The 22,975-nt window shown below is 51.9% G+C and overlaps 1 protein-coding gene across 6 annotated transcripts in view; it reads left to right on the forward strand.

The window, feature by feature from the left end:
• The first annotated feature begins 863 nt into the window (after nucleotides 1–863).
• The window catches only part of FMNL2 (formin like 2), a 115,805-nt gene continuing 93,693 nt past the window's right edge, over nucleotides 864–22,975 (forward strand). For 2 of the 6 annotated variants that reach the window (XM_036386329.2, XM_036386330.2), the window contains exon 1: nucleotides 864–1,119. In XM_036386329.2, the coding sequence (XP_036242222.1) occupies nucleotides 1,003–1,119 (117 nt within the window). In that variant the 5' untranslated portion in view covers nucleotides 864–1,002. The remainder of the gene's footprint in view (nucleotides 1,120–22,975) is intronic. The other 4 variants (XM_036386331.2, XM_036386333.2, XM_036386332.2 and 1 more) reach the window with 2 other exon arrangements.

Below are 22,975 nucleotides of genomic sequence, written 5' to 3' on the forward strand. Positions count from 1 at the left end.
CACAGTCACCAAATGGGCTGATGGCATCTCCAGGGTCAGGGCTCCTGTCTCCTGTGCAGCCCTGCATTCCTGGGATGCTGAAACCCCGCCTTGGAGAGAACTTGCAGGGAACGCTGAAGAAATGGGGGATCACACCTGAGGAACGGGCAGGTTTGACATGCTGGGGAGGATGAACCTCCTGAGCACACCCAGGCAGCTTCAGCTCGGGTATGGATGCGTCAGGGTGGGGAATTCAATCCCCGTTTGTCCTGATTTCCCTCTCTCGGGATGAGGGCTGGAGAGACCAAGTCCTCGGGCACCTACAGCCTTTTTGGCGAGCGGCAGGACCACGGCTTTCCACGGCAAAGGTCTAGAGTTAATCACAGCATCCCAGAATCCCAGACCGGTTTGGATTTAAAGGGACATTAAAGTCCACCCAGTGCCACCCCTGCAATGGCAGGGACACCTTCCCCTGTCCCAGGCTGCTCCCAGCCCCGTCCCCCCTGGCCTTGGGCACTTCCCGGGATGCAGGGGCAGCCCCAGCTGCTCTGGGCACCCTGTGCCAGGCCTGCCCACCCTGCCAGGGCAGGATTTCTTCCGAATCTCCGCTCTGCCCCTGCCCTCGCTTAAACCATTCCCTGCGTCCACTCACTCCCGGCCGCTGCCAGCGCGGCCGCCGTGGCAAAATGGAGGCGGCGGGGTCTCCCCCACCCCTTTCCCCCATTTCTCCACTCTTTTCCACCCTTTCCCAGGCATTCCCACCCCCGGCCGGCGGCGGGACTACGAGTCCCATGGCGCCGCGGGCCGGGGGCGGAGCGGGGCTTTGTGCGGGCGGCATGCGGGGGAGCCGCAGCCGGGGCTGGAGCCGGAGCCGGAGCGAGCCCGCCCCGGGGGGAGGAGGGCGAGGGCGGCGAGCCATGACGGGCGGCGGCGCCGCGGAGCGCCCGCGGTGGTAGAGGGCGAGCGCGGGGCGCGGAGCCCGCCCGGGCCGGCGCGGGGCGCGGAGAGCGCGGAGCGGCCGCCATGGGCAACGCGGGGAGCGTGGACGCGCAGCAGACGGAGCTGAGGGCGCACAGCGTCCCCCTGAAGCTGCCCATGCCCGAGCCCGGCGAGCTGGAGGAGCGCTTCGCCGTGGTGCTGGTGAGCGCCGGCCCCATTGTCTGCGGGCAGCGCGGAGGGGCCGCCGGGGAGGAGCGCGGCGGGGGAAGGGGGGAGCGCCGCCAAGTTGGCTCGGGAGCCGCGGCCGGGCACAGGTGGGCTCGGCGGGGCGGTGCCGCAACCCGCGGGACGGGGCCGCGGCTCCTCTTTGTCTCGGCAGCCCCCCGAGGGCCGCCGTGCCCCGGCCCGGGCGGCTCCCGGGGCTGGGGCGGGCAGCGCCGGCGGAGCGCAGCCCGCGGGGAGCGCAGCGGGAGCGGCTCCGGCGGGGACACTGCGGGGACGCCGCTCCTGCTCCGCCGGGGACACCCGCTCAGCGCCCCCCGGGACACCTCCGGCTCTCTCCTCCGGAGGACGCCGCCGTTCTTTTTCCCCGGGACAGCGCGGTCCTTGTCCCCCGGTGCTGCCCCGGGTGTGTGCGGGGGTTCCGTTCAGCAGCACGGACGGGTCGCTGCCGTGTGAGATCAGCTCTGCGGGAAGGAAGGGCTGAGCTTTCCCTGGGCAAAGCTCCCGCTGCCTTTGGGGTACCCAGGCAGCGCGGCTCCATCTCTTTTTCTGCCGTGGTTTTTTTAACTCGCAGCCACGTTTGCGTGTGGAAGGGGAGCCGGGGGAGGAGGGCAGCGGCTCCATGTGCGTGCCATGCCCTGCGCTCGCTGCGATGCCACGGGGAGCCCGGAGCTGCCGGGGTAATTCCCGTCCCGCATCCCAGAGCCGCCCCCCCGCTCCCTGGAACGCTCCCGGCGCTGGGAGAGGATTCACAACTGGTGTGTGTTGGGGATTATTTCTGGTTAGACCCAATTAGATTATCATGTCTAAGAAAAGAATAAGCCTATTCAGTCAGGAACCCCCACTGACGAGCCAAATGGCGAGTGAGATGTTACGATTATTAGGCACAGTGGAAAAAAGCCTGGTGTCGCGTTGCTCTTGTCGGGGTCGTGTTGGGGATGGGAGATGCTCCCACAGGCAGCACATGGCTCAGAATCTGCTCTGGATCCGTCTGTGACTCCCAGAAGGGCTCCCGGCTCCGTCTGCCTGCGGGAGGAAATCGGTGGGTTTGGGTTCGGGGATGATGATGGATGGCATCGGTGAAAGGCAGGGACGTCATTTGGGGCAGCCTTAGAAACGTGAAACGTAAATACACAGGAGATAACAGCACCCAGCCTGTCATTTCCTGAGGTGCTCGGAAGGTTTTAGAAGATGGACTTCAATTAAGGCTGGGAGGATGAGTGCTGCAGCTTTGCTGGAGGGAGAGGCTGCCCATGCAGGTGGGCAGTCTGCACAAACGTGGTGTGGGATGATTTTCCCCCACTGATCTCTTCTCCCACTGGGAAAAGCTGCAAGATGGGACTCATAAACAGCCCCAAAAATCACCTTTGTGCTGTTCACCAGGGATGACTGGTGCTGCTGCAGCTTCCAGGAAATCTCTGACCAGTTCATGAAAGAATAAATTGCCAGGCTGTGATCATTTTGTTTTCTCTGTGGCTCTGAGGGAGAGATGACTGTGCCACTGGTCAAACCCCAGAATGGGGTAGGCTGGAGAAGTGCAGGGATTAACAAGAAAGGAATGATTAGGGGAAAAACCATGAGGAATATTTTCTGTGTGGAGAGAGGATTAGTCAGGAGCAGGGAGTATGAAGAAGGAGACGCTGAAGGTTATAGGACTAAATCTCACCTTCTTTATGTGCTGTCTTAAGAAATCAGCCTGGCACAGGCGTTGCTGGTACACTCAGAGCCCTGGTGAGGTCCCGAGGGCTGTGCTGACAATACCAATTTCCAGATCCCTGATGAAATTCCCAAGGCTGATTTGGACGTTGATGAACGCGGTGAGTGGCTCTGTGCAGGTCTCGCTCCTCACACTGGGGGGGTTCTGCCCATTCCTGTGTGGGAGAGGTCCTTCCTGTGTGTTTGGAAGTTTTGTTGTCTCCCCTCGTGCAGAGCAGGGAGCCCTGGCCCTCCAAACCACGAGGAGAGCACACTTGGCCATGATTTCACTGTGACACCAACTGGTTTATTTTTTCCACCTCAAACACGCTGTCCTGAGCTGCTCCAGCATCTCTGGAGTCCCTTCAGCGAGGGGATGCTGTGCCTGGAGCTGATGGATGTGTGCCAGCTTGTGTTTGTGGGGCTGTCAGAGGGTTTTGTGTGGAGAAAGTACTCTGGTGTGGTGGTTTGTCCCCCTCAAAAACACACCTGGTCACCTCAAACACACACTGTCACTTCAAACACCCACCTGGTCACCTCAAACACACACTGTCACTTCAAACACCCACCTGGTCACCTCGAATACCCACACCTGGTCACCTCAAACACACACTGTCACTTCAAACACCCACCTGGTCACCTCAAACACACACCTGGTCACCTCAAACACACCCACCCATTCACCTTGAGCACACACTGTCACCTCAAAAACACACCTGGTCACCTCAAACACACACTGTCACTTCAAACACCCACCTGGTCACCTCAAACACACCTACCTGGTCACCTCAAACACATCCACCCGGTCACCTTGTCACCTCCCTGCCTCCTGATCCTCCTTGAGTTCCATAAATTGCAGGAGATGATGGGCACTGCTCCAGGTCATGTTTTTTGGGTGAAGTTCTCAAATCTTGTGCTCGTTGTGCCCTCGGTGTTCCCGAGGATGTCCTGAGCCAATGGAGGGACAGGGATGTCACCGGCTGTGTCACTCCTCGTGGTCTGTTGGGCAATAATCAGGGTTTTCCCTGTGGGTCTGTGTCTCCTGGTGCTGTTTCTGGCACTGCTGTAGTAAATGTGCTGCTGTGGTTGGCGTGTTGAGCCTGTGCTGGTGGGCACTGGGCTCTGTGTGTGTTCCAGGAGAATGTGTTTGATGGGATGTACTTCAAGGAGGAAAATGTGGAGGACAACCCAAGAGAGGTCCAGGTTTCTGTAAGCTGAGTGTTGTTCTTCCATCCTCTCAAGCTGATGTGAACTCTCCACTTTCCTGTGAGGTAATTCCCTTCCTCTCAGGGTTACACGAGAATGTGACCTCCAGGGAAGCAGTGGTGTGGTTTTGCCACCAAGTTCCCAGTTTGGCTGTGCTGGCTCTCAGCTCTGGCTCTGGCTCTGAGCTTCCCAGCACTGGCACATCCCCTTGGGGACATCCCAGCCTTGTCCTTCCCCCGTGCTCTCTTCTCTCAGCCATGTGGGATCTTCCCCTACGGACGCTTGGGCATAAATCCTGAATTCTGGTGACACCCCACCTGTCTGCTGAACAGAGCAAGCCCCAGTTCAGCATCCCTAGGCAGGGTGGCACTGGAGCTGGGGGCTGTGGGAGCTCAGATCTGAGCTCCTGCAGCAGGGTGGTCTCCCCAGCACGGGGCTGCACGTTTGCAGATGCCACGTGGTGTGGAGGAAGCAGCCAGGCCGGGCTTGGCAGGGGAAATCGCTGCCTAATGAGCTGTGATTGACATAATTTGACTGCTGGATTACAAATCTGCGGTGAGGTTAACAGGAAATATCCTCTTCCCCCTCCCTCAGTGGGGCTTGGGTGCACAAAGGGCTCCTCTGTGCCCGTGGAGGGCTTGGCCAGAGGGTGAGGGAGGTGTTCCTGCCATGCCCAGGTGAGGCACCTACCTGGTCCTGCTTTGGCCACAGGAGCATCTCCCTTCTGCTGGAATTCCCTTCTTGCCCCTGGATTTTGTCCCAGCGTCGTTTTCCATCCCAGGGAAGGCAGCTTGAGTGTCTCCTGCTGAAGAATTTGGAAGCTCAGTGTGAAAACTCTTAATGTTTCCCAGCTGTTTGTTCCCCTTCCTCATTGTCTATCAGATATATTAGGCATTGTTTTATAAAATATATATATGTATGTATGGTTTAGGGTCTGTAAATCATTACAGAGCACGAGGGGGCTGCAGGAGATATCTGTGGGATAGGATCACCCTCCCTGCTTTGGTGGGGCACTGGATTCCTTCTTGTGATCCCTAAATTTAACAGCATTCCCTTGGCATGGATTTGAGGTCCTGGAACACCTGATGCAGGTGGGAGTGGTGCAGGGAGGTGAGAGGCACTGAGGTGGCTTTAGGAGTCTTGAGGAAAATGAGATTTCTGTAATGCAGATCCCAAACAGACCTGTGGGGTTTCCTTGTCCAGGCCTCAGCTCTGACAGGCTCCTGCCACTGGGGATTTTCCTCAAGGTCTCGTGAAGTGATTGGGGCGGTGACACTATTGCTGGAAGAAACAACCTCCTAAATCACATGGTTAAATATATGTATTTTACAGGGCTTAAATGTACAGCAGTGCCTGGTGGTGACACTTCTGCCCAGCTGCTTTGTCACTCAGGGGATGGCATTTGTAAGTTTTTCCACCCAGACATCACTGGAGAACATTTTTGTAAAACAGATTTTTTCCTTTGAGTGTCTGGAATACGAGGGTACTGTGGTGGGCATTTAGCTGGTGCAAGCCTGCTAAAATGAATTTCAGCTCCTGGAAACCTGGAAGACTTCTAAAATGGCTGGGCTGATGTAGGTGCATATATTTTTTCAGTGTACCATTTCCCATGCCAAATAATCCCATTCATTTGGGTGATGGTGGAGGGATGAACCCTCCAAATTGCACATTCAGTTTTGTTTAAGGTGAACAACAACAGGTCAAGCAAACTGTCTGCCTTTACCTTTAACCTGTCCCATCCTCTTTCCTCAGAGCATTGAAGCTTTATCAAACATCTCCATCAACTTCCTTAAGCTTGTGTGAAGGATAAAGGGGTTTTCATGATTTTTGTTTTGTCTGCACGAGCAAGGTGGTGCAGGAGTTGGCCCTGAGGTGTGAAATGCTCTCTTGTGAACTACTCCATGTCCTGGCTGATGCTGAAGAAAGAACTGAGAGGTGCAGGATGAAATTCAGAGTTTACAAGGTGATCTGAAATCAATCAGTGGCTCTTGAGTGGTTTCTGATTGGTGATTGAATGACTTGAAGCCACGGGTGGCTGCCCTCAGTATTTCAATTTAAAATCACTTCAGCTTTTCCTGCTGCATGAGGAGGTATTAAAGTGCACAGAAACTTCTGCCCCTGAATGGCAAAGCTCAGCAGATAACAAACCCAAACCAAGATGTTTGATTTCCTCCTGTGTTTCCAGAAGCACATTGCTGGTTTTGCTGTATTTTGGGATTACTGGACAAAGATTGTGAATCATTCAGGCAACTTCTTGAAGACTCCAACCCCTTTTGGAGTAAAACATCCATGTGAGGGTGTGCATGGTAATTAGCAGCCCTGTCTTGTGTTTGTGTGGCTGCTTTGGAGAAGAGGAGAGGTTTTCCCTGCTGGAATTTTGGGTTTTTCCTGCTGGAATTTTGGGTTTTTCCCTGCTGGAGTTTTGGGTGCTCCTTCCAGCTGCAGAAGGAATTGGGCACGTAGGATCCATGGGTTCCATGTGGGATCAGCACCACCCCTGCTTTCACAGAGTCCAGGCAGTTTCTTGCTCCCATTTTGAGTCCAGCACCTGCTGAAGAAATGTTTTTTTTCTGCCCAGTCTGTCAGAAGAAGTGGTTTAAATCTGTCCCCTTGCTCTGGAGCTGAGGGGGTGAATGACTCTGGTTTTATTTTCCTCATTTCTCGCTCGGGATCCATCTTAAAACGAAACCAACCTTTGACATTCACTTTCTGATTTTAGTTTGCTCACCGAGGGACAAACCTTGTGCCATCCCTGCCTTTCCCCCCAAACACACTTTGACTTTGGAGCTTTCTGCTCATTTTTTCCAGGCTGTTGCTGTTCTTCCAGCTCGGTAGCTGGAAGGGGGAATGAGCACAGCCCAGTGCTCCTCTGGAGGTGGGAAATCCCTGGGACCGTTGCAGTTTTGGTTTTGCTTTCCTTTGCTGACCCAGCTGTGGTTTGCGATGGTTGCAGTGGGGAGGTGGCTGGGGAGGGTCTCTGGGCAGGTCTCAGGTGCTCCAGGGCCACCAGCACTGCTGTGCCCAGCTGAAAGGGCTGGCACTGGTGCCCACTGTGGCTTTAGGGCACAGGGAATGTAAAATCGCCCGGGTTGTGCTGCAGGTTCTGTTGCACAAGTTGGTTTTGGGATCAGTGATGTCCAGCAGGAGAGTTTGGTGCCACCTTAGCGCCAAAAACATTCCAGGGTGCTCCAGGCCCTGTCCAGCCTGGCCTTGGACTATTCCAGGGATTGGGGCGGCCACAGATGCTCTGGGAATTCCATCCCAGCCCCTCCCCACCCTCCCAGCCAGGAATCCCTTCCCAAAATCCCACAAACTTGGGAGACATCAAGGGCAGCCCTGGGGGCTCCTGCTGCCATCACCAACCCCTTCTGCTGCTCCTGGACCACCAGGACAGGACCTCTGAAAGGGCAGGAGGCCAGAGTGGCAGAATCCCAGCATGGCCTGGCTTGGAAGGGACCCTAAAGCCCATCCAGTGCCACCCTGCCATGGCAGGGACACCTCCCACTGTCCTGTCCAGCCCGGCCTGGGACACTGCCAGGCATCCAGGGCCAGTGTCTCTGGGAATAGCCCAGATTTCTGGGATTCTGTGATGCAGAGCCAGCCCTGCCTGTCTCCTGGGCTGGCCTGGGTCCGGCAGGGCAGGCTGGCACCCGGCTGTGCCCGCAGGAATCCGTGTTGGAGCCCTGGCACCCTGACCTGCTCTGCTCTCCCCAGCACGAGCTCATGAATTATGCACAGCATGCTAATGCAGCAGCACTTCAGCACCAGCTGATTTTTAAGCATCTGGGCTGCCTCTTGGCTTTGAATGAAGCACTTTCTGATCAGCATCCAAGCACTGCCCCGTGCAGGAAGGCAGACACAGAAGGGATTGCTTTTCCTGCTCCCTCTCCGTGTCCTCGGAAGGTGTGGGGACAGCAGGAGGCTGGAGCTGTGCCTCTGGAGGGTTTTTCCTAACTCTGCTGGGAGGTGGAAATGGGATTTTTCTTTGGTAAGCAGAAGATTAGGGTTTAAAACCAGCAGAGCAGTTTGCAGTGTGCTTGCAGGCAGTGCTGGTGATCCGGCTGCTGAGGACTTCTGTGGTGAGCAGTGTGCAGCCACATTTGAGACAAACGCAGCTGAATTCTTGTTTTCTTTCTTTGGGAGAGTCCATTTGGGAATTCGGGATGGGAAATGAGTGACACCAGCTTGTTCCATTTGATTTATATTCGGGGTAGAGAAAATCTCTACCCTGGGGCCAAAGGGCTCAGGCTGGTCAGGTAGCAGCACTTGGAGCTGCTGGTGCTTAAAAAGTGGGAATTTCCCGTTTATCACATCCCGGTTTCAGTTCTGGAGCGTTGAGCAGGTTTCCATCCCTTCATGTGCTCTCACCAGCTGGCCCTGGGGTTGTGCTCCTGCCCACGTGGTTGCTGGGAAATGCCAGTTAGTTCTGCTCCAGTTTAGGATGGATTTCAGGAAAAGGCTCTTCCCTCACAGGGTGCTGGGCACTGAGAGCTCCAGGAGCATTTGGACACCGCTCCCAGGGATGCCCAGTGTGGGGTTTTGGGATTTTTGATCCATGATCCTGTGGATCCCTTCCAGCTCAGGAGATTCCCTGACCCTGTGAGATCTGTGGCTGGTGAAAGGTGTGTGATGTTCTCACTCACAGCTCCGGCCCTGACCCTCTCTGTAGCTCCCAATGCCCAGAATTCTGTATGGATATATGGAAAACACGAGCATTAATCTGTGCAGGCTTTGCCTCTTCCCAAAGTCACGTCTTTCTGGAGTGTTTCGTGGCCCAGAGGCTTGGCTAATGTATAACTTGTATATGCTGGGCTCTCAGTGCCATATTGCAGAGCTGCAGCGTGTGCTGGGTTTCAATTCAGCCCGGGATCTCTGTAACAAAACAAGTGTTTGTCTGCGGGGACTGCGCAGCCTTAAACATACATTTGGGGAGGATATTCATAAAGCACCAGAATGGGGGCATTGTCCTGCCAATGAATGCTCCTCACATGAGAGCCGGGCTCTGCTGGACCTCCAGGACTCTGCCTCAGCTCTGGAGGGTGGCTCTGTGTCCTGGCTCGGGGGCTGGAGCCGCGCCCGGCGCTTCCCAACGCTGGGGACACCTCGGGAACTGGGAGCTGTCCTGGGAACTGGGAGCTGGGAGCTGCCCTGGGAACTGGGACAGCACTCCCAGGCCTGGGCTGGGCCCCAAGGAGGGATCCCGTGGCAGGAAGATCCACAGGAAAGCTCCCAGAGGTTGAGCAGAGCGGAGCGGGGTTAACCACGGACAGGACACGGGAGCGGCTTCCCACAGGGCTGGGATGGATGGGATTTGGGGATTTTGGGATTTTGGGAAGGAATTCCTGGCTGGGAGCAGGGGCAGGGGCTGGAATGGGTTTCCCAGAGAAGCTGTGGGTGCCCCTGGATCCCTGGAGGTGTTCCAGAACAGCTTGGAGCAGCAGAAGGTGTCCCTGCCCATGGCTGGGGTGGCACTGGATGATCCTTCGTGTCCTTTCCAGCCCAAACCTCTCTGGAATTCTGTAGCTCCTTTCAGGGGTTGTGTCCTGGTGGCCCAGGGGCAGAAGGGGTTGGTGGTGGCAGCAGGAGCCCCCAGGGCTGCCCCTGGTGTCCCCAGAGTTTGTGGGCAGCTCTGGCCACGCTCCCCACGTCGGTGTTGGCCAAGGGCAGGAGTTGATCCAGGGCAGAACATTCTCGAGCCTTCCAGAATCATGTGAAGAGATTTTAGATTGCGTAGTGTGTGTCTGGCTGTTGTGAGAGATACCTTAAAAAGTATAAAAATTGTTTTTTCCCCCCTCTCTTTTTTCTTTTTAATGTATATTGTTTGGCCAGAAATCCTTTACTATAAAAGGACTTGGGGCAGCTCTAGAGTGTACATCTGTTCCTTGTTTGTCTGCAAAATGACTGTACAGTGGAGGCCAAAAGCAGAGAATAAAGGGTTGTACAAATTGGCAAAGTTGCCAAAGTCTTTCAGAAGCCAGTAATTACAATGAAGAAGCAAATTGTTCAATCCAGAAACCCTGGCTGTTCATGCATCCAGCATCCTGGCATGTCCCCCTGTGGCTCCCCTTGTCCTGCTTTCCAGAGGACAGACAAACACCCCAGTTCCACCTGGGCCGGGTTTGGGGCTGCCTGGTGGCACCGTTATCCAGAGGGCCTGGGAAGGGATGGAAATGGCTTGGCTGAGTTCATACAGCACTTTTCTGACAAAGGTTCCCAATGATTTACTGTGTTTGGGAGTGCTTCAAAGGCCTCTCTGCCCAGCTCCGAGCCTTGCAAGTGCAGATGATCAAATAAATTAACTATCACAAATATTTAACTTAAAGCCTGCTCAAACAGGAGCTTTGATGTTGAGTGTGTGTGTGGGAGCCTCTGTGTTGCTGTGCACTCTCCCAGGGATATTGGGTGAACATTGAATTCGTCTCTTCTCTCAGATACAAGAAGCCTAAAACTGGAAATGTAAATAATAATTGATTACATTTATTATTCCCCCTCCATGGGCAGCAGGATGGGATACAGCCTTGGGTGGCATTGGGATGAATTATGGCACAAGGAGTTTTCCTGGGAAGCTGATGAAAACGGATTGTGAGCAGGGCAGTCACACTTTTGAGGACTGCAGGGCTGGCCATGCCATCCCTACAAAAAACTTTGGCTCAGGGGTGATTTTTCATGGCATTGGTGCCAGGTGTTGCTTGGTGGCCACAACTCTCCAGGTAACCAAAGTCCCTTTGATGCCATGATAATTATTCATGGCTTGAGCCAGGATTGTTGGGTAATTAATTTAATCCTTGTGTGATAGGAGCTGCTTACAGGTAGCTGGGCTGGCTGGCTGAGAGTTGTTGGCTGAAAACTGCAGCTCCCTGGAATAGTCTGGGAGCTGTCAGATCTTCCCAGTGATCAGCTCACAGGGAGCTGTGTCTGAGAGCTCAGCTCCGCTCCGTGGCACAGCTTCAGCTGCACAGCCCTGTTCTCTTGATCATCTAAACGAGTATCTGAGGGAGGCAAATGCACAATGTGCTTTTTGCTAAATGAAACAAGAACTTTGGTGCTTGACGGGCGTTTTTGCTCCATGAATGTTTCAGGAGCTTCTGGCGGTGCTGTGGAGGGAGGAGAGGAGTGAGAGGGGCTTGGAGCAGCCTGGGGTGGTGGAAGGTGTCCCTGCCCATGGGGTGGGGTGGGATAGGATGGGATGGGATGGGATGGGATGGGATGGGATGGCCTTTAAGGTCCCTCCCCACCCAAACCATCCCAGCATTCCACGATTCTGTGCCTGAGCAGATAATGAAGTGCACAAAACACCGTGGGGAAAACGCTTTGCTTTTGAAATGTTGTTTTTTATCTCCTTTAATACCAGGCCCTGTGGTACCTGGGGTAGTCAGGGGTGTTTTCCTTATTGTGCTGACCACACTCAGGAGAAGTGAGGGATTCAGCTGACCCAGATCAAATGGCAGAAGAGTGGGGCAGGAGGAATTTAGGAAGCTGAGTCTCAGGCTTGGTGTGGATTAGAGGGAAGTGACCTTTCAGCTCAGCCCACGCAGGGGTTGCCAGGGTCAGCTCAGAGCCTGGTGCCCTTTCCTCCTGTCTCAGGCCTCTCTTGCTCCCTCTGAGTCTGCAGGAGCTTTGGGGCCATTCCCAGCTCCCCCATCACTGGGTATGGGGGCAAGAGGTGTTTTCCAGAAATAAATCTGTGTGTATTCCTGGAAGTGCAGCCTGTTCTGAGCAGAAGGCAGGTGGGCTTTCTCCCTGCTAGGGAATGATTCTGTCACATTCAAGTGCTTCAATGAGAACATAAAAGGAATTGTGCAAGAGTTCCCATGAGCTGAGTGCTTCCCTGTTGGTCCCTTTCAGGATCCTTCAGCAGCCAGGGGGATGCAGATCAATTCCCAAATGTCAGAAAACCTGAGTTTTCTCCTGCATCCTTGGGTGTGGCAGATCCAAGGTACCCTGAGCTGGATTTGCAGGGCAGAGGAGGAACTGGGGTACCTACAAACACCAGTGAGGCAAAAATTGATTAAGCATGAAATTCTTCTCTGGCAGTGAATTCTCTGCTGGCTCAGGGACAAAAGGTTGCACAACTGAAAGGGAAAAGGAATTTTATTTGGAAAGCTCAGAGCTATTGTTTGTTTGGTTTTGCTGGTGTTTATTTTCTGTCTGATGGCAGATCTTTGTTAAAGGTGAATTATCCCTTCTGTTTAGCAAGTGGAGTGAAAACGGCCCCGATGCACTTGTGAGGCATTCAGGGAATTGTTGGAATTGTTAGAATTGTTCGAGGTGCTCCGAGGAAGTGCTTGGGGGTACTTGAGGTGCAAGAACCTGTGTGGAGCAGAGTATTACTTGTGTGCCTTGTTCTGGTATTGAAACAGCCCAGACAGCACATAAATGAATGTACAGATGAACTGAAACATCACAAATCATACCTGTTGTAATATTTTGAGTTTAACCTACGGGCTTGTTGGGTACCACGTCCCAGCTGCTGCTGCTGTGCCAAAATATTTCACAGAAAAAGATGTGGAGGGGGAAAAGCACCTCCTCTTTAAACTGGGAAAATTCAGGTTTGGATTTATTCCATCCCAGAAACAGAGGGTTTGGGAATGCCTTGTCAAGAAGATGTTCCTGCTGTGACAGCTCAGGGTCTGTCCCAGGGCCACCCATCCCTGGGCTCACATTTTAACTCTTTTTAGCCATGGTTTCCTGCTCAGGGCCTTTTCCCACAGAGATACCAGGCAAACAGGGAGGCCTTCACTGTGTGTAGCCAAAACACTGAGCCAGGGCTGGCATGGGGCTGCTCTTATCCCACTGACCTTGTGCTGGGGATGCCACAGCCATGGGTACAGCTGCTGTTCCTCTGGGAGCTCAGCAGTGACCCGGTTTTGTTTTCCAAGGTGCCTCAGTTCTGGGCTGTTTCCTCCTCTTTTCAATCAGCAGAGATTTTTTTGTTTTCTGCTCGTTCCCTCCATCAGCAAATTTTGGGTGAAAACTTCCCCTTTCCTCTGCAGCATCCCAGTGCACCACGAGAATGACAGCAACAATAATAATAATAATAACAACAGTGATAAAGGCTTCAGACAGTGATTAAAAGAGCAGATTTGTGGATTTTTCTGGCCAGCCTCCATCCTTGGAGATGTCTGTGCGGGTCCTGCCCTGGGGGACGGTGCCCAGCCCAGGGTGGGGGGTGATCCTTGGCCAGGGTGGTGTTTGTGGCGCTGTCCCTGCCCCATCCCTGCCTCCCTGGACATTCCAGGACATTTCCAGCCCAGCTGTGGGAGCTCAGCCCTCTCTGTGTGCTCGTGGCTCTCTCGGAGGCATTTGGAACTTCGTGGGAGGGAATGTGGCTGGAGAAATATCAACATGCCACGAGCAAATCCACCTCGTTAGGGAGCGGGGTTTAACATTTTTTTGCATTAGTGGGAGGCTGAACTGTGGTGTTTGTGTGCTTGGGGTGGAGGAGGAGGAGGAGGAGGAGGAGGGATCTGTGCGCTGTGTTGGATAATGGGGGATGGAAACCCATCAAAATGGGAGAGATGGGTAAAAGGAAAAACCCCAAAGGTTGGGTTTGCTGTGCCACAGCTGGAGGAAATCCTGTGCTGGGATGCACTGGAGTGGCTGTGGGAGGTGATGCCAGTGGCAAGGATAGCTTTAGGTGGGATTTTGGGAGGGAATTCCTGCCTGGGAGAGGCTGGGCTGGAATTCCCAGAGGAGCTGTGGCTGCCCCTGGATCCCTGGGAGTGTCCAAGGGACACTGGAGCAGCCTGGGAGGTGTCCCTGTCCATGGACTGGGATGGGTTTCGGGTCCCTGTGACCCAGCCCAGTCTGGGATTCCGGGATTCCTCTCCAGGGAAAGCTGGGGTTCAAGGAGTGGGCATTTCCCCCTTCCATCATTCCACAGTTCCCTTGAGGATGCCCAGCCTGTGCTGAGCCAATCTCTCCCACCAGGTTGGGATTATTTATTAGGATTATTTTCCCCTGGTTTTTGACTGGAGCAGCCTTTCCCAGCAGCTGGGATCTCGGAGCAGTGTCTCCTGTTCCTGCCAGGGGAACCCAGGGTGTCCTCACCTTGTTTCCTGCTGTGTTTTGATGCCATTTTCCCTGCTTTCATGTCACATTTTGACCTCTGGAAAATGTCACCTATGCAGGTGTTAACCTAGTCCCTCAGTTCCCTGTAAAATAAAAAGGGCTTTATTTTGCTCCAAATAAAACAATAGCTGTGCTTACAAACCATTCTGAACAGATTGTTTAGGTATTTTTTTACACTGGATTCTTCCTTTCCTTCCCTCTGTTCAGTGCTCAACTACTCAGCTCATATGAAAATATAAAACTTTCTTCTTTTTTTTTTTTTAATTTAGTTTTATTTTAATAGGCAACATCTTTTTCCCAGAGTCCCTGGGTTGTGGTAGCACCATATTGAGCAGGGGTTTATGTTACATGAACAACCATTCCACTTGGTCATACCCAATTTCAATTCTAGGCAGATTTTTACTGGCCTTTCACTTAATAGCTAAATCATCTGGAAAACAGATTGGAGTTTTTATGTTGTGTGGGTTTTTTTTTCCTGAGGTGAAACCAGTCTGAAAATCACCATAAGTGCTCTTCAGTGTGCAGGGCTGGGCTGATGTCCCACCTCAGCGTGGGATACATCAGGAACAGTTTGATAGTTTTTAAAATTCACTGTAATCAGGGCAGTGCCTTGGGTTTGGCTGGCAATGGCTGATTAAATGCCACAGATTGGTGTTTTTTACCTTCATAGGAGAGCTTCCCTTTCCTTAAAGCAGCATTCCACCCTAAAATAGGATGTTTCCAAATCCCCTACATCAAATCCCCAAAAATCCCTTTTGAACATCAAGCAATTCCTGGTAACTTCTGAACCAGGACGCCAGGAAAAACCTCAAATGAGATTGAATAAACTCCATTATCCCAGTATTTGTGCATAGGATGAATGGAATAATGGGAAAAGCAGAGCTTTGTTCATGGATCCCATTTCTTCCTAGGAAATGAGTTGGGAGGGTGGATGGGTGGGATGGAGACAGTGCTTCCAGCAGGAGAATTGATGCTAATTGACAGCTCATGGATCAGCAGTTTTCCAAACAAAACTGGGGAGCAGGCAGCCTCACATTCTGCTGGGATTGGATCATTTGGAGTAGAAAATCCAGGGAGAAACAAAGCACGAGCCCATTCAAGGGCAGTATTTATATATTTATATACACTATTTAGCACTGGAGTGCTAAAAAATCAGGGATTGAGTAGGATTGGGTGATTTGGCAGATCCATGTGGGATGGTCAGAAGTGCTGCTGCCCCACAGCAGTCACGATTCTCACCCAACCAAAGGGATTTTTTTGTCTCTGGAAATGTCTCATTTCAGGGGTGACTTCAGCTCTCCGAGTAAAGTGGTATTTTTGTCTTTATGTGGGAATATTAGAGCTGGAATTCCAGCAGAGGTGTTGAGATTCACGAGGGATGGATGCCTGGAATGGGCATTAAATGGAGTTGTTTTTAGCTTAAATGTTGGTATTTAGGGGGGAGTTGTGTAATCTGATTTTTAGGAGGTGATGCAGGATAAGGGAGTGATGCTGGGGAAGGAGTTGGGGATGAAACCAGTCTTCCTTGATCCGGGGGTTTTTTGGGGAGCTGGGGAAGAGCAGATCTCCTTGTGGGGTGCTGTTTGCCAGGTTCTGTGTGCCAGGGGGCTGCAGAGTGAAAGAAGTTCCTGCTGAGCACAGACAAGGCCAGAGAATTTTAATTTTGGGTTTTGTGACCCTGGTAGAAGCTGGAGCTTGGAGCAGCCTTTGCTGTCACCCTGAGGTGACAACCCTGAGGTGACAGCCCCTTCCTCAGTGCAGTCCAGAGGGGCTGGTCCCCAAAATCCCTGGAGAAATGAATTTACCCCCCAGCCTGCCAGAGATCACCCAGGAACAGGTGGACGTGAGAGGGAGAAGCTGGGGTTGTCCTCCCCAGGATGGGGGTGCAGCAGCACCATGGCTTTTCCCCCGAGCTGCTGCTGGGGATTTTTAGAGCTGGTAAAAGCAGGGGGAAAAGGGAATTCTGCTGTTCCCAAGCAGTGAGTAACCTGGCAGTGAGGGGCCTGTTCTGGGTTGTTTAGTGCTCACGTTGTTCATCGCTTGCTGCACAACTTGAGCAGGTTATTTTAAGGTTTGGGTTAGAATACATTTGCTGTTATCTCATCCTGCATGTTGAATTTCTGAGATTTATTGGTTTTAGACACCCTCTTTTCATTCTGTTCCTTTGGTGTTTGGGAAAGGATATTTTCTTTCCCTTTTTGTGTGGCAGTGCATCCCTCCCTTCCCTCATGTTTTCCTCACCTTTTCAGGTGCTCAGGACTCTTGAGTTGTAAATATTTTGATTCCTGTTTGGATCTAGTTTGTGAATGATGGAATAATTCATGTTTACTGTTGTTTGTGGCACCTCTCATCTCTTCATTTTCTCCATCCCAGCAGTTTATACATTTTTATTCTTTTATGCTTTAATCTGAAGATGGAGGAGTTTTAACTCATCCAATCTCGCTGTAGTTTGAGGTGCTTGGTGAGCCCAGTGTGCCTCCTGAAAATGCTCCTTTATTTTGTGTATTCCCTTCCAGTGTTTTTTTTTTCCTTCTTCTCCCTGGGATTCCATCTGCAGCTTTTTATTTTGTTGCTGTCTCCTTTGCTCTGGCCTGAGCTTCTTTTCCATAACTTAATCCTCCTCTGCCAAAATCAATCTAGTTTTTTTTTTGGTTTGTTTTTTTTTTTTTTTTTTTTTTTTTTGCTTGCAGACAATATTATCCCTGCTTGTCTGTGCTCAATATTCCACAGGTTTGCTTGCATGGCCCTTAAGTAGCTTAGGGATAAAAACGAGGATCATTTTCCAGTAATTTCCTGGGTGACTCAATTAAGTTTTAGTTGTTGCAGTAATTCAGTGCCGGGGTTATTTATGGCACACAATCAGCCAGGGAGTCTCTGGAGTGTTCCTGGAGCTTCCCTGGATGGGAAGGAGCCACCAGGAGGGGATGGCTGTGACCTGGGATCGTGGAATGCTTTGGGTGGGAAGGGATGTAGGGATTTCCCAGTGCTACTCCCTGGGACAGCTCCCACTGCCCCAGTCTGCTCCAGCCTGGCCTTGGGCACATCCAGGGATCCAGCCACAGCTTTTCTGGGAATTCCATCCCAGCCAGGAATCCCTTCCCAGTGTCCCTCTGGCAGTGGGAATCCATCCCCTGTGTCCTGTGTGTCCTGTCCCTCCATCCCTTACCCAAAGCCCTTCTCTGAGGGATCTGCATCTGGAAATCCAGGATATTTTCCCATTTATAGCCAAGCCTCCCTCAGGCTGTGTTTTCCCAGTGGGCTGGGAGCTCGCAGGGAGCAGCTCAGGCAGGCAGAGCTGCTCTCCCTGCACCATTCCTGTGGGATAAAACCCAGCCTTGTCATTCCCTTTTTTTGTTGGAAACCCACTTCAGCACAGCCCAGTGTAAGGAGAAGTGGCTCTGGCCCGCAGATGTTGAGCATGAATCATGCTGCTTGTCTCTCTTTCTCAGCTGGGGTTCACTCCTGGGCTGAGGAGAATAAAAATGGGCTTTTGATTGCCTCCTTGGGGATGGCTGCAGTGGGAGGAGTGCTGGAGCACCCAGGAGCCTGCATCCCAGAGAGATGAACCCAGCTTTGTGCTTGCCCCGGGTGCTTCGGACAGGGCTTTTCCTCCCCAGCATTCCCAACAGATGGAAATTCCCACAAATGGGGAATGGCTTGGCCAAGCACTCCCAGCAAGGCTCTTCCCTGCTTGTTTTTGGAGGAGAAATCTCCATAAATTGCTGTGAAGGCAGGAGCACTGATGGCACATGGCAGCTGCAAAGCAGCAATAATCATCTTTCTGGGCATTCATTTAGGGGATGGACTGGAAAAGCTTAGGAGGCCTGAAATCCAGGATGTTTCCAGGCTCAGCTTCCCCATTTGTTCGGTGCTTTTGGGCCTCACCTGGTCCTTAAAGCAGGGCTCTGCCAGACCCAGACAGGTGCAGGAATAGGTGCATAAATATAAGCATATATGATTAACAATTGATTGTTTGATGCTCTTATTATGGCAGTATTTGGAATACTAACAGATGAGGATAATTAATCCAATTGAACGGGTGTCCTTACAAAAATAATCCCAGCAAATGCTTTTTCTTGTAGCCTGGAACAGCAAAACACATGAAACCAATTTTAGTTTTTCAGTTCCTCAAACTTCCACGACATCACCCCCAAATTTAGCCTTATCAGGGCAAAATGCTCCATACTGAGAGCTGCTTATTGACTCTGCACTGGAATAAATCCTAATAAATTGTAATAAATCCCAGGGTTTGGCATTGTTGTGTAGAGCCAGCTGTACAGCAGAGAATTGGCACCACAGCCTTGGTTTTGGAAGCAGTTTTTGGGAAAGATGGGACACAAGTGGTTAAGGACAAAATAAGAGAGATTCAGGGAAAAAGAAGGCATTATTTGGAGTTGTATTTATTTGTTGAGGCTTTGTGTGGTTTGGCCTGTTTGTAGAAGTGGGGCTGCTGGAGGGACACTTCCCTGAAGGCTGCTTTTTGTGCCTGTGGAAGGTGTTAATCAGGGAAGTGGAACTTGGGAAGGAAATGAATTTAATTGCTGTTCAGCTTTTCGGCAGGGTGAGGGGAATAATCACAATAATTCCACTCAGCTGCAGCCCCTGGATGGCTTCTCTTGGCAGGGAACAGGTTGGGAGAGCACCTCAGTTCAAGGAGTTCCTGCACTCTGGGGCAGATTTTGCTGGGCTCCAGCCACTCTGGGACAAAAATTCCCCCGTAATTAGGTTTATTCTCATCTGGCCATCTGTTGATGGAGCCTTCCCTGTGCTCCAGAGCTTCCTCTGGCTCCAGGGAGATCCTGGCTGGCTCTGAGCCCTTCTGGGAGCTGACACAGAGCTGAGGGGGGTTTGGTGCCCTGAACCTGGGAGCAGCTCCCACAAGGGCTTTTGGATGGATTGAATTCCCTGTGGACAAGGGAAGGCTCCCAAGACACCCAGACAGGGAGTTAGAAACAGCTCAGGGAGACAAAGGAGCTTTTCCAGCCCCAGACTGCCTGGCTCTGGCTCCCTTGGCTTTTTGGGGATGCCAGGGCTCTTTTCTCTCCCTCTGCCACCTTTTAAACTTTGGGTTTTCTGTCAATCCCAGCTCCCAGGCAAGGGGTGCTTTTGGGGTGTTAACCTAATCCCATTTTTACAAAACTGTCCTGAGCTTGGGGTGGAAATCTCTGTGCTGGTATTGCTAAAGTAAGGAAAACCAGGAATTTGGGAAGGTTTCACCTCCCTGATCTTCCGTGCCCGCCCCTAAGCCCTGCTCAGTTTGGGTGGGATTATATTCCAAGGGGCAGGAATACCCTCTGCACATCCCCTGCCTGTCCAGCTCACAGAAAACTCCCTGAGTGGGGTTATTTTCCTGGCAAATATTAGGTCTGAACGTGCCTGGAAAACTCCTGCCCCTGGGAGGCTGGAGATGTATTTAATAATTGTATTAAAAAAATACATAGTTGTCTTTGCCATTGTTACAGAGGCATTTTATTCTCAGCTTCCAACTGAAGCTGAGCAGGGGTGGATGGGACATTGGGAATTGGGAATTCCTGGCTGGGCTGGGATTCCCAGAGCAGCTGGGGCTGCCCCTGGATCCCTGGCAGTGCCCAAGGCCAGGCTGGAACACCCTGGGATGGTGGAAGTGTCCCTGCAATGGCAGAGGTGGGCTGGGATAATCCTTAATGTCTTTTCCAACCCAAACCAGTGTGGAATTCCATGGTGGAATGTTTGACAGTGCTGTTGTTAATTCATGGTGAGGAGCAAATCCTTCAGGAGCTGAATCCTGCATGGCTGCTCTGGGGTGAATTCTGTTGGGAGCCCTTCCCGTGTTTTTGAGGGAATTCTCACAGCCTGAAGGCTGATACCAAACCTCCAGCGTTCTTCCCTTTTCTCTTTTTTTGTTTTTACTTGGAACTTCTCCGTTTCTCTCATAATCCCTGCAGATAAAAAATAGGGAAAGAACAAAATCAGGAGTTGTGTCCCCAAAGGTTTTTTAGACACAGTGATAATAATAATGGGATCATGGAATGGTTTGAGTTGAAGGAATCTTACATCCCATGGGCAGGGACACTATGCCAGGTTGCTCCAAGCCCTGTCCAGGCTGGCCTGGAGCATTCCCAGGGATCCAGGGACAGCCAGAACATGGCTGTGGTGTCACCTTCTCTCACCAAACAGGGACATGATGACTTCCAAAATCCACATGGAAGGCTGCTGGGCTCAGTGCTGGAGCTGCCTTCCTGCTGCCCGGGGTTGGGACCAGCTGGGGCAGCCACCTGCTCTGAGCCTGGGGCCAGCTCTGGGATTGTCAGCCATCCCTGGCATTGTCAGCCATCCCTGGCATTGTCAGCCATCCCTGGGACTGTCAGCATCCCTGGGACTGTCAGCATCCCTGGGATGGGATCATTGTCAGGCATCTCTGGGATGGGATCATTGTCAGCCATCCCTGGGACTGTCAGCATCCCTGGGATGGGATCATTGTCAGCCATCCCTGGAGCCACATTCCTGGCGGTCCTGGTTCCATGCCCCTGTCACCCCTGTGGAGCAGCAAAGGTGGTGGTGCCAGCCCAGAGCGCTGCAAAAAAATCCTGTATTTCCAATTTTCAGGAGTAGCAGCAGGGCTTGGCATCACTAGGGAATTAAAGCACTTACCCTAAATGAGTTCTCTCTCAAAAAAAAAGTGAATTTAGGACATTTTGGGGGTTTTTCTTCTTGCTTCCACTCAACAAGAGAGTTAAAAGCTTCTGTTAACTAAATCTGAGTCTGGTTTTAGTGATCCTTGATCCAGGACTGGTTTTACCATGGGATGAGCTGTGCTTTGGCCACCTTTTGTTTGTGACCATCAAGGAGTAAATTAACACTGCCCAGGGGGTCCAAACAAGTTTTATTTTTCTTATTCTTGTTACTGTTGGTATTACTTTATTATTATTATTATTACTACTACTATTATTATTACTATTATTATTGTTGTTGTTGTTAATAACAACTAATGATTATTATATATTCAGTTAATTTTGGGGTCTCAGTAATGATTTGAGGTGAGCCTCTCTCTTTCTCCAGGCTCTTGCAACACTCTCCCATTTTTTAGGACATGACAGATGACGGCACAGCACAATCCTTTTTTAATTATATCACTGTGTGTCTTAAAACTCCAGACCTCTATAATAAATATTTTAGGCATGCATATGAAAGCTTTCTATATTCTAGCCCCAGAGTCAGATTTGTGTACATGCAACTCCTGATTTATTTTCAGGAAGGATGGAAATTCGGTCCCTGTGGTAGCTCCTCTTGAGTAATCAGCCTCATCCTGCATATTTCCTGTGTTTTCTTTTTTGGAAGAGCTCAATTTACATTTAATTTGTGCTCAGCTCTGTGTATATTCCTGGTCAGATTCTGGTTTGAGTTAACTTATGGACAGCTTGGCTGACGTCAGGAGGAGCTCTCCCTGGTTTGATGCATTTCTTGCTGTCACTTTTGCTCACGGGGGCAGATCTCTGCTGTTTGCCATTACAAAGAACAGATGCCCCTCATTTCAGACCCAAATTTATTCCTGTCCCACACAGATCTGCTTTATGTCCTGTTATTGTTGCACTCCCTGCAGATGCATTTGTGGTGGGAGGTCAGGAATCAAGAGCTCGGGCAGTGCTGTGTGTTTAAATTTTGCACTCTCATAATATTAACAGTTTCTTACTTTGCTCTTTCCATATTTTGCATTTGGGGTTCTTAAACTCGAGGGAGAGCTTGGTTCAGCTTTGTGTGTTTGGGTTTGTCCTGGGTTTGGTCAAGGAGAAGGGGGAATGGCTCCCAGTGCCAGAGGGCAGGGATGGATGGGATATTGGGAATTGGGAATTCCTGGCTGGGCTGGGATTCCCAGAGCAGCTGGGGCTGCCCCTGGATCCCTGGCAGTGCCCAGGGCCAGGATGGAGCAGCCTGGGATGGTGGGAGGTGTCCCTGCCCATGGCAAGGGGGTGGATGGGATGGGCCCTAAGGTTCCTTCCATCCCAAACCATTCCATGGTCCCATGATTCCATGTGGTGAGGTATTTTTGGGTGCTGGGACACATTTTGTCCCTTTGCAGGGAGGTGGCTTTACAGCATGGACTGAAGGCTGTTCCTGGCTGGGGCCACATTGCAGGGGTGTGAATGAACCTGGAATTTCCAGCTTTGATCCCTGAATTCCAGCCTGGAGTGAGCTGTGGTGCCACCTGTGTGCCTGCAGGGATCGAGGGGATTGGGGTGCACTGGGCAGGGCCAGGAGCAGTGGGATCCTTTTGGGATCTTTTGGGGATGTGCCACCTCCAAACCCGCTGGCCCTGGGGCTGAAATCCAGCTTGTTTTCCTGCTGGGATGCTGTGACCTGTGAAGAGCAAGCCCAGAAGGAATAACTCCTGAGTTAGGAGGAGTTTTTTTGGGGATATTTGGCCCAGCCATCCCTGCTATGGGAGGGTATCAACTCCCATAGCAGGGATGGCTGGGCCAAACATCCCCAAAAAAAAAAACCCCAAAAAGACCATTTTAACTCTTAAAAACAATGAGGGGCTGCTTTGCATCTGAGATCCTGCAGGAGGGGATTTGTGACCTTGTTCTCTGTGCCTCTCCTGGAGCTGCTGGGCTCTGTCCTGGCTCGACCTTTCCCTGATGGATGCAGGGGCCCTTTGGGTTCCTGGCACGTGCAGCATTGCTGGCAGGGCCGGCACTGGGGCCGTCTGTTGTGCCATTCCTGTCACCAGTGTCCCCAGCCGAGGGGTGGCACCATGCTGGCTGTGCCCTGGGGGCTGGCACAGGGCTCTCAGCAGCCTCCCAGCACCTCCTGGCCTTGGGATGGGGAGAATGGGAATTCTGGAGGGAGCAGCAGCGATCCTGCCCTGGGGGATGTGTTACAGTCG

This window comes from Molothrus ater, chromosome 7, assembly GCF_012460135.2.
Source record: "Molothrus ater isolate BHLD 08-10-18 breed brown headed cowbird chromosome 7, BPBGC_Mater_1.1, whole genome shotgun sequence".
In the NCBI taxonomy this organism is placed as follows: domain Eukaryota; kingdom Metazoa; phylum Chordata; class Aves; order Passeriformes; family Icteridae; genus Molothrus; species Molothrus ater.